The 11,251-nt window shown below is 56.0% G+C and overlaps 1 protein-coding gene across 1 annotated transcript in view; it reads left to right on the top strand.

Moving 5' to 3' along the window:
- Nucleotides 1-11,251, top strand: part of DNAH17 (dynein axonemal heavy chain 17) — a 111,643-nt gene that overhangs the window by 39,941 nt on the left and 60,451 nt on the right. The window contains 10 exon segments of the mRNA XM_025047110.1: nucleotides 60-146; nucleotides 1,183-1,310; nucleotides 2,076-2,152; nucleotides 2,290-2,387; nucleotides 7,075-7,323; nucleotides 8,230-8,352; nucleotides 8,658-9,005; nucleotides 9,101-9,192; nucleotides 9,494-9,620; nucleotides 10,164-10,539. Of these exon segments, the coding sequence (XP_024902878.1) occupies nucleotides 60-146; nucleotides 1,183-1,310; nucleotides 2,076-2,152; nucleotides 2,290-2,387; nucleotides 7,075-7,323; nucleotides 8,230-8,352; nucleotides 8,658-9,005; nucleotides 9,101-9,192; nucleotides 9,494-9,620; nucleotides 10,164-10,539 (1,705 nt within the window).

Consider the following 11,251-nt stretch of genomic DNA (forward strand, 5'->3'; position numbering starts at 1 on the left):
GCCGGGCCGGCCGGGGGACAGGCGTGTGACGCGTCCGCCTCCGCCTGGCTCACCCGCAGCTCAAGCAGCATGAGTTCAGGGAGAAGTTCAGGCAGGAAGCCCCGTTCTCCTTCAACGACCCTGACCCCTACAGGTCCCTGAACAAGGTATTCGTGCTCAGGGGTGAGGCGGGTGCTGACTCTGGGGACCCTGGCGCTTCCTCGTCTTTGCTCAGGCTGTCATTCTTGCGAGTTTTGTAGAGCCTCCCCTGAGCCCCACAGCGCACACCCATCCGGACACCCCACAAACCCCCTGGGCTCCCACCCCGCTCCCCGTCCTCAGTCCCCAGCCCCGTCCCCCTCGGCAGTCTCCCATCCCTCGGCAGCCTCCCATCCCCAGGCCCAGCAGCACCCACCGCCCCTGCCCCTCGCCCCCTACTTCCCAGCGTGCCGTCCACGGCGGCGCCCGACGGGCAAGTCCTACTGGAGCTCGGGCCCCGGGGACACGCTCGGGGCCTGGCGGGGAGCCCGGGAGCACGGCGGGCACCGCCACTGCCTCTGCACGGAGCGCAGCACCCGCAGTGCCTGCCCCCCCACCACGGTGCCCAGGCGTGAGCACAGGGAGCCCCAGCACGTCCTCTCCTCCTGAAGGCCGAGACCCCACCCGCTCCGCATGGCCATTTTCTAATGTCCCGTGCCCTAAGCCACAGTGTGGCCGTGCCCGGTCTCTCCTTCGGCCCCCAGGGTGCTCGCCAGTGGTGGGGGGCCCAGGCTGGCCCCTTCACAGAGCTCCGGGGGGAGAGGGCTCCATTTAGAGGCTGTGCGCATACACCCAGGCGCCCACCCTGTGTCCACGAAACGCACGCACACTCGACACGAAAGCGTCCGCGGCAGCCCACGCCTGGTCGTGCGGTTGGGGGTGACACTCTTCCCCCACCTCTTTGCTTAGCTATGTTGTCCTTATTTTCAAAGCTCTCGGACGTTGCTGGTAACATTTTTAATAAGATAAATGGGGGAGGGGGACTCCGAGAAACCAGAAATCTCAAGAGCAGAGTGGAAAGTTGGTCCCCAGGCCCCCTCCCCGTCAGGCGGGAAGTGGTGGGGGGGCGTCTGGGCGGGGGAGGGGAGGCTGTGGTCCCAGCTGCTGGCCCTGAAGGGCGGGGCGGGCAGCCCTTCACCGCCCTCCTCACTCTCCCACCCCCAGCAACAAAAGAGCATCACAGCCATGGAGAGCAGCATGGAGGCGCTGTGCAAGTCCGGGAGTCTGTTCGAGGTCACGGTCCCGGACTACAAGCAGCTCAGAGGGAAGGATCGAGCCCCTGAGATTCCCAAGTGATACACCTGGCTAAGGACCAGCTCACCTGAGACTTCCGGACCCTGGGTGGGGCGGGGGCGGGCCAGTGCCCTGCTGGGGTCCCCCCGTAGCCCCTGGTCGTGAGGATGCAACAGCTGGTTTCCTGGTCTTTGATGGCAGCACCCGAGTGACCCCAGGATGGGTCGCTGCGAAAGCGTCTCTTTTCCCTCTGCTCTGCGCTCAGGGGGATGCTGTCTCACGCTGTCTCACACCTCGCCTCTCTGGTAAAGCTTTTTAAAAAGAAGGAATGCTAGCCAATCTATTTAAAAAAAAAAAAAAAAAGACCCTCTGGTTTTCAGGAGCCTTTCCTGCTTGGCGGTGAGCATCTCTTCATGAGCTCGTTTGATACCTGTGCATCCTCTTCCGTAAACCGTTCACGTCTGTGGTCCGTTTTCTAAGTGAATTTAGAAAAAACAAAAAACAAAACAAACTCTTGACTTCTGAGGTTTCTTCACGTACCCTAGAAGCTGGTCCTCGTCAGATCCGTGATTTGCGAGCAGCTCCTCCCAGTCTGCAGCTTGACTGTCCCGCATCTCAACATGGTCTTCTGCAGTCCAAGCAAAAGTTTTTAGTTTCAATGACGTCCAGTTTGCTGGTTTTTCTTTTTATGTGTCATGCCTTTTGTGCCAAATCAGAGAATTCTGCCTGCACCCCGAAGATTTCTCCTGTGTTTTTCCTAAAAGTTTTGCAGTTTTACGTTCTAATCTGTTACCCGTTTGGGGGTTAATTTTTGGCTTAAGCAGTGAGGTCGAAATCGAGATCGAGGTCGAGGTCAAGGTCAAGGTCGAGGTTCATTGTTTTGCCCAGAGACATCCGATTGGTCCAGCGCCATTCGTTGAGAAAGCTGTCCTTCCTCCATCAAATTCCTCTCACGTCATCGTCCAAAATCCGTTTGTGTGGAGCTGCGTGTGAGTTCTCCGTGTGGTCCCCCTGATCCCCGTGCCTGTCCGCCCACAGCACCACGCAGCCGCGGCCACTTGCGAAGCCCCGATGCTGGGTGGAGTGAGTGGTCCCTCCTGGCCACGGCCACCTGCGAAGCCCCGATGCTCGGTGGAGTGAGTGGTCCCTCCCGGCCGCGGCCACCTGCGAAGCCCCGATGCCCGGTGGAGTGAGTGGTCCCTCCCGCTCGGCTCTTCCTCCCGAGGGCTTTGCTGTCCCAGGACTTTGTACTTTTCCATGTAAATTTCAAAATAGGCTTGTTGTACCCACGGAACACCTTGTTGGGGTTTCTGCAGGAATTGCAGTAAACCCATCGATCATTTTGGGGAGAACTGACATTGTCGCTGTGCCGAGTCTTATAACGCAGCACGTCTCCCCACTTACTTGATTTCCTTCAGTTAGCGCCCGAAGTTTCAGCATGCAGATCCTAGCCATGGCTTGTTAGATTTATACCTAAGAATTTCCCTTTTTTCCTCTTTTTTTTTTCTGACGTGATTGTAACGGCATTGTGTTTTTGATTTGGTTTCCACGTGGATATTTTGGTATGTACCAATATGTGGGGGTTTTGTGTGTGTGTGTCGATTTTGTATCTTGTAACCTTGCTGAACTCACTTATTAGTTCTAGAAGTTTTTTTTGTTTCGGGGGTTTTTTTTGGTAGATTTTGTAAGGATTTTCTACGTATATAATGATGTCATCTTCTTCCTTTCCAATCTGTAGGTCCTTTATTTATTTTTCTTGCCTTATTACTGTGGCCAGAACTTCAGTACTGTGTTGGATAAGGGTGGTGAGAGCAGATATCCTTGTATCGTTCTGAGTCTTAGGGAAAATGTCTCACCATTAAGTAGGATATCAGCTATAAAGTTTCAAGTTGAGGAAGTACTTCTCCATTCCTATTTTTGAGAGTTTTTATCATGAATGGGAGTTGGATTTTGTCAAATGTTTTTTTCTGTGCCGACTGATGTGATTGTATGATTTTTCTTTTTTACTCTGCTAACATGGGTAATTTACATTGAATGATTTTTGACTATCAGAACAAACCCCGTTTCATGGCATGTAATTCTTTTCATGTATTGCTAGATTCAGTTTGCTAACAGTCTGTCAAGAGTTTTTGCATCTGCGTTCGTGAGAGATTTGGGTCCGCAGTTTTCTCGTGATACCTCGTCTGGTTTTGGTATCAGGGCCATACTAGACTCATGAATGAAATGACAAATGTTCTCTCTTTTATTTTCTTGAAGAGATTGTGTGAAATCGGTATTAATTCTTCTTTAAATGTTTGGTAAGGTTTTCAGTGAAAACATCTGGGCCTGGAGATTTTTCTTTTGGGAGATTTTTAATCACAAATTCATTTTCTTTGATGGTTGTCTGTTTCCGTTGTCGTGAAAAGTTTGGTAGTGAATTTATTAATTTGTGGCTTTTTCTTTCTTTTTTTTTTATTACGCTGTTTTGTTTACAAGGGTAAAATCGTCACAGTTTTTCCTTATTATACTTCTAAGGGCCGCAGGCCGCGGTGGCGTCTCCTCGTTCCTTCCTGGTCTCGATGACTCGTGGGTTGCCTCTTGCCGTCCTCGTCCGTGGTACCAGGACTTTACAAATGATCGACTGCATCGATCGCATCGATTTTTCAAGAACCAGCTTTTTATTTAATAATTTTTCTCTATCGTTCGCCCGCTTTTATTTCCACTGGTGTCTGACCTTTATTATTTCCTTCCTTCTACTTGCTTCGGGTTTACTTTGCTTTTTCCAGTTTCTCGATTCGATTTTTTATGGATTTCAGACTTTTCCAATTTTCCAATATAAGCATTTAGTATTATGAAATTTACTGCTTGGCTTTAGCTGCGTCCCACATATTCTGATATTTCATTCAGTTCCATGTATTTTTTTTTTTTAATTTCTTTTGAGGTTTCTTCTTTGAACCTTGGATTATTTAGAAGGGTCTTCTTAAATCCGAATGTTGGCGGATTTTCCCGCTGCCTTTCTGTTATTGGGTTCTGGTTTGATTCCACTGTAGTCGAGAACATACTGTATTACTTGAGCTATTTTAAACTCGTCGAGTTGTATTTTATGGCTCAGGACATGGTTTATCTTGGCGATTGCTCCATGTGTGCTTGGGGAAAACACATATCCCGCTTTTGCTGGGTGGAACGTTCCATATATGTCAGTTGGGCCCTGTCGGTTGGCTGTGTTGCTCGTTCCTTCAGATTTTCTGTCTGGCAACTTTATGAACTGCTGAGGGTGGCGTGCGAAGCCTCCCCCGTGTGACATGGATGTGTCTGTTTCTCCCGCGAGCTCTCTCAGCCTTTGCTTTGGGTCTTTTGAGGCCCTGCTGCTCGCTGCTCTCACAGTTAGGATTACGATGTCGTCCTGCGGGTCGTCCCTTTTCATTATGTCACGTTCCTCTTCGTCTGTAGTAATTTTCTTCGTATTAAAGGTCACTCCATCTAATATCGGTACAGCTACTTCGGCTTTTTGGTTAATATTTTTTGATTGGCATTTGCCATGGCATACCTTTTCCCGTTCTTTGACTTTCGGCCTCCCGAGGCCACCGTATGTGGAATGGGTTCCTCGTAGACGGCAGGGGACTGCGTCACGTTTCTTCACCCGCTCTGCCCATCTGTCTTCGAATTGATGTATTGAGACTGTGCATTTGAGATACTTATCGACGTGTCAGGGCCTAAGTTTCCCCTTTTGTTACTTTTCCCTTTGCTTCCTCTGCTTCTTAGTCCTGTGTTTCTCTTCTATTTGAACATTTCAGATCTACATAGATTTATCTATACTGATTTCGAGTCTATTGCCTCGTCTCGTCTTCTTAGTGGATGCTTTGCGTGTTACAAGAGTCACATGTGATTTGTCCATTTACTGGTATCAACATCTTATTGCTTTGAGTGGAGCACAGACACCCTCCTTCCGTTAGGCCCCTTTGCCCCTCCTCTGCCCCTTTAGACATGTAACTTCTCAAGTCTTTCCTTAATATAGGAATGATTTTTGTATTGTCTTATGAACTGTGGCGTAGCCAGGATTGTTTTTATTCGTAAGAGGGAGGACCTGGGAGTGACAGGCAGAGCTAGAAGAACCAGGAGCTTTTTTAAAAACGCAGACTTTGTGGTTTGGTCAGATGCTAAGACGGCCCCGGGGGAGTGAGGAGCTGAGTAGGTGGTGGAGGGCTGATATTCAGGGAGACGCGAGGCTTAGGGCCCCGGGGGCGCCCCGAGCGGGAACCCAGTGTGCTCATCGGTGTGGTGACGTCTCGAGGGAGCGGGCGGCCACGTGCAGTGTCGGCTTCCGCCAGCCCCGCTCCTTGTTGCTCGTGATTTTCAAAGTTACTTTAGCTCTTTTTCTCTCTTATTCTCTTGAGTGAACGTCAGAATCTCTGTCGAATCCCCCTCCCCGCAAAAGGAAACTAGCATGACTTTAAGTGCACTCGAATCTTCTCCGCGAGCCAGCCGGGGGACAGGCGCTTGCTTGGCAACATGCAGGGTTCCCCTGTGCTCTGTCTCCCCGTTTACCTTATTTGTGACTACGTCACAGTAAAACGCTGTAAATGCCTCCATCCTGGCCACACTGAGTCTGCGGATTTCTTACACGGGGGAAGGGAAATCTTTGGGGTCCAGGCTCTCTTACAGGCGCCCCTAAACGGAGGGGCGGGGGGGCGATGCAGACGGAAGCCTCTTGATGTGCACTTTTTCACGCCTTGCCGGATTTCAGGGCCTCGTGTGTGTGGACGTTACAGAGCACAGTGGGGGAGTCGGAACTGGGTACCGCGCTTTCCCTTCGTAAACAGCAGTGGGCCTAGATGGCAGAATAAAGGTCGCACCTCTCCCAGGAGATACTAAGGAGCATTTACCATCAGGCGATTTCAAGAAAAATTCTCCAAAACCGACCAGCCAGGACACTGTTACGATAACAGGATTCGGAAGCAGCTTACACCTAGCAGAAGGGACCAAGTTTCCTCCGGCGGTTAAGGGTTCGCACCTCGCTCTTGTCCAGGCCCATCCTTGGTGAACACCCCGGGTTTGGTCTTTATCTGACATGTTTGCATGTCAGGCCCAGGCCTTTCCGCCCCGAGCACCTACGTCGACAGCCTCTGACCTTCTCGTGGACGAGCGTTTCCTGCCTCATAGCCGTCTTCAGCCCGCACCCAGAGGCCACCGGCTGCGTGGTGCTCTGTGTCCTCCCCTGGTGGCGTTACGTCCAGGGGCCGTCTGGTCCTGCCGCATGCCGTCGTGCATGACAGCTCTCATACTTCCCGTCAGTCAGTATAAGCTAGGTCACTCCGCAGCAACAAAGGCCTCTGTAGAGTTAGCAACAAAAGGGCATTTCTCCTTCACGTGAAGTCCGCACCCCGGCTTTGAGCAACCCCTCCGCAGGTTGACCTTCCAGGCTGCGTGTCAGAACACGTTAGATAGCGCATCGCCACGGCCGCCAGGGCGCAGAGAACCCTGAGTCCGGCACTGGCAATCAAACGCTCCCCTGCCCCCCGAAGCCCCCCGGGGTGTCAGGCATCACTCACCTTTCATTGGCCAAGTTCCGTGGCTGCACCAAGAAGTAGGGGGGAGCTGGGTCCTAGGGAGCAGTGACAAGGCCCACCTTGGGGTTTTGCCAGCGTGTATTTTAACTGCTGACTTTTGAGCTGTATCTTTACAATGGGATTGTGTTCTCCTGACATCCACCCCCTTTACCAAACTCTGTTGTTCGTTCTAAGTAGCCCTCGTTGGCATCTGCTCCCCGAGGCAGTGGCAGCAGGTGACCCAGGCGTGCTCCTGAGTCTCCCCTGCGAGAGCAGACAGTGAGTGCTCCCCCTGCAGGTGAACACCAGCATCGACGACTGGAAGACCACCAAGTGGAAAGATATCAACGTGGAGCAGATGGACATCGACTGCAAGAAGTTTGCCAAAGACGTGAGGTCTTTGGACAAGGAGATGAAAGCCTGGGACGCCTTCGTGGGGCTGGACAACACGGTGAAGAACATGATCACGTCCCTGCGTGCCGTGAGCGAGCTGCAGAACCCCGCCATCCGCAGCCGCCACTGGCAACAGCTCATGCAGGCCACCCAGGTAACGCTGGCCCTTGCAATGGACGGTGCTGCCCCCACCCCGGGGGGCGGGGCGGCCGGGGCTGCTCGATCCGATGCTGAGGGCCCGGTGCTGCTAGAGCCCAGTGTGGGCAAAGCCGGCTCCGTGCACATGCGACCTGGGCAGTGACAGTGCTCGGCGCTCGCGGCCACCCTGAGCTGGGTTGAACGCTCCGCTGTCGCCATCTTGAAATTCTAAATTTTTAACAAAAAGCTCCACTGTTTTTATCCTGCACTGAGTCCCACAAAATGTGTAGCCAGCTCTGGTCGTAGGTTGGATGTCCACAGGGCTCAGGAAATCGGGGAGATGAACAGCTCCCCGGGTCCCCATGCACCCCAGAAGCACAGACTCCGAGTGCCTGGATCTTCCCAGGGATGTGGCCTCGTGGGGGGTTCTGGCCTTGACACCCATGGAGGACAAGCAGGAACGCTGTCAGCAAACACTGAACAAAACCGTATCCAATAGCACCTGGGCAGAGATGCCACCCGGGTGCCAGGGGTGCGAAGAGAGAGGGGACAGGGCCTCTGCCCTCAGGGAAGCGAGGCACGTGCTCAGCCCCTGCGATCCTGGGTCCCACACCGCTAATCGGGATGATCTCATCTTGCGATCTTTGACGTCCGCACAGACCCCATTTCCAGATAAGCGTGTGTTCTGAGCCTTGGGGGACACGAATGTGGTGGGAACACTCCGTCCACTGCAGCCGAGTTCTGCCCATACGTGGTCGTGACTGGAGGGGAAGTAAGGCCGGGAGAAGGGTCCCAGCAAACGGGGGCCTTGAGCTTCCCGCCGCTCCCTCCACCTCTCCGTGAGGGACGAGGGCATCCTCTGCCGGCATCCTCCGCCGGAGCACAGGTGGCCAAATGTGAACACGCCCATTTTTCTCCGCAGGTGAAATTCGAGATGTCAGAGGACACCACCCTGGCGGACTTGTTGCAGCTGAACCTCCACAAGTACGAGGACGAGGTCCGCAACATCGTGGACAAGGCGGTGAAGGAGTCCGGGATGGAGAAGGTACCCCGCCCGCGGGAGACCCGGGTCTCGTCTGGGGCAACATGATGCCAACACGCCACTGCCTCATGCCTCTCACGTCACGTGGGTCTTGTAGCGCGTGTCGGGGCCTCGTTCCTCCCTGTGGCTGAGTAAGACCCCGCTGCGTGCTGGACCGCGCGTGGTCTGTCCATCATCTGTCGACGGCTGTCGTTACTGCTGCTGCCGGAACTTTCTCGACGTGGGGCTCGTTCCTGTTCTAGGTGACGCGGGGTCCTCTCAGCGCCTCGTGCCAGGGGCTCGCTGACCTGATTTTGTCCTCCCGCAAGGTGCTGAAGGCCCTGGACAGCACCTGGTCCACCATGGAGTTCGAGCACGAGCCGCACCCGCGGACGGGCACCATGCTGCTCAAGTCAGACGAGGTGCTGGTGGAGACGCTGGAGGACAACCAGGTGCAGCTGCAGAACCTGATGACGTCCAAGTACCTGTCGCACTTCCTGAAGGAAGTGACGAGCTGGCAGCAGAAGCTGTCCACGGCGGACGCGGTCATCTCCATCTGGTTCGAGGTCCAGCGAACGTGGAGCCACCTGGAGAGCATCTTCGTCGGCTCCGAGGACATCCGCGCCCAGCTGCCGGAGGACAGCCAGCGCTTTGACCACATCGACCTGGAGTTCAAGGTGGCCGCGACCGCCGTCCCCTGCCGGCCGTCCCGACCGGGCGATGCTGGCGGAGACAGGGCCCCTGACCCCTCGGCGTCCCCTTCTCTTCCCAGGCCTTGATGGAAGATGCCGTGAAGACGCCCAACGTGGTGGAAGCCACCAACAAGCCCGGTCTCTACAACAAGCTGGAGGACCTGAAGAAGAGGTGGGTCCCCACGCCCGCCCACACCGGGGACGTGCGCCCCTGCCGGCCGAGGCACGGGTTCACGCATCGCTGCCCCCGGGGGCCTGTGCAAGGTCTGCAGAGATCAAACCATGCCCCGTCCAGCCCGGGGACGCCACGGTCGGGGGCCGGCAGCCAGTGAGCCCTTCGGGGTGGCAGGGGAATCAAATGGGGGGCTGGGGATGGCAGCGGGGTGTCCCAGGCCGTCGGCCCAGCAAGGACAGGGTGGGCTGGCAGAGACCCGCTGCCGAGGTGGCCTCAGCAGCCTCGCCGCCCTCCCTAGCCTGGCCGTGTGTGAAAAGGCCTTGGCCGAGTACTTGGAGACGAAGAGACTGGCCTTCCCACGCTTCTACTTCGTCTCCTCGGCCGACCTCCTGGACATTCTCTCCAACGGAAATGACCCCGTGGAGGTAGGCGGCCCCGCCGTCCAGCAGGCTCGCGCTGGCCCCCAGGCCTGGGGTGAGGGGAGGGGTGTCCCCGGATGTCCCCTCATCGCGTCTAGGAGGTCGTCCACACCAGCAACCGCACGGGGCCCCGGCCGTGCCAGGAAGCCCGTGGGACTCTGGGCTCCACCGACGACGGGAAGCGGGGTGACCGTGTCCCCCTTCAGTCACGAAGCTGTGGGATACACCAGGGTGACCCGGAAATTAGAGTCTGAGCATGTGACCCAGGGAAACAGGCCGATGGCTGGGGACAGGCGTCCTCAAGGGAAAGACGGACTTGGGAACAGACACTGTCTCTGCAGCCGGGCCCTGGGCCGGCCTATGTGTCCGGCCTGAGGGCGGTTTTCCCCGTTCTCTTTGTTGGTTTAACTTGAGCTGAACGTTGCTCAGAGAAGGGGGCGTGAACCCCCCCAAAGGGAAAGATGCTTAGAGCCACCGCCAAGCAACGTGGGCTGTGTGTACCCCTCGAGCCCCCGGGTCGCCTCACTCCGGGGTTCTCTCCCTGCTCAGGTGAGCCGCCACCTGTCCAAACTCTTCGACAGTCTCTGCAAACTCAAGTTCAGACTCGATGCCAACGGGAAACCGCTCAAATTCGGCCTGGGCATGTACAGCAAGGAGGACGAGTACATGGACTTTGACCGCGAGTGCGACCTCTCGGGGCAGGTGAGTGCGCGAGCCGGCCACACGCCCTTGACCGGACGCCTCGTACTGTTTGGTCATCGGCCTCGTCGCCCTGATGGGTCACCGAGGGCCCCTTTTCAGCAACCATGTCAGCCACCGGGCAGGCCGACTCCCGCTGGCAGCAAACGTCCCCGCACCCCCATCCCATTGCCCAAGTACGGATCAAGCAACCGGACCGATTTTGACATGAGCCCAAGCAAAATTTAACTCGGAGGAAAAAAAACCTCACGCAAGGAAGCCGGAGATTCGGCCACGTGGGCTGGCTGCTCCGGCCGCTCTGGCCCACGTGGCGGAGTCGGCAGGCCCGGGCCTCGGTCCACCTCGGTCCACCTCGGTCCACCGGTCACAGTGTGCTCCCATTTGCTTCCCGCACCGGCTCCTCGGACGTGAGCGTGGACCACGGCAGGAGCCTGAAGCTGTAGTTTAGAAGAAAAAGCCGCACGACCACCCGTTTGGATTTTCCCCTGGTGGCCGTTAGTCGAGGGTTTGCGTTTTAGAACGTAGATGAGACTTATTGGCAGGTTTGTCCCCATGTGGGCTCCGACCCCCGGACGACTCACTTGAGCAGCTGGTGGGGTCTCCGTTAGTCAGAACCCGCCGGGGACACGGGGACCGATCCGGTGTCCCTGAACACCAGCCGTGCCCCAGGGCCTCAGGTGTAGCCTGTCTTTCCTCCTAGACTTTTCTCTGGACCCCGTCCCTTCTCTGCCCAGAAAAAGTGTGCGTGTGAGAGCCTCGCCCGGTGCCACTGGGCTCCCCCACCCCACTTTTCAAGGGGGGTCGCTGTTACCACTCTAAAAAACCTTGACATTCCGCCCCGGGGTGACGGCGGCGACGAGCAGTGGGGCTTCTACGACGAGGCGAGGCCCGGGGATTAGATGCGCTCCCGGCCTGTGGCCGGCGTGCTGCGTCCGCAG

This window comes from Pteropus alecto, unplaced genomic scaffold, assembly GCF_000325575.1.
Source record: "Pteropus alecto unplaced genomic scaffold, ASM32557v1 scaffold134, whole genome shotgun sequence".
In the NCBI taxonomy this organism is placed as follows: Eukaryota; Metazoa; Chordata; class Mammalia; order Chiroptera; family Pteropodidae; genus Pteropus; species Pteropus alecto.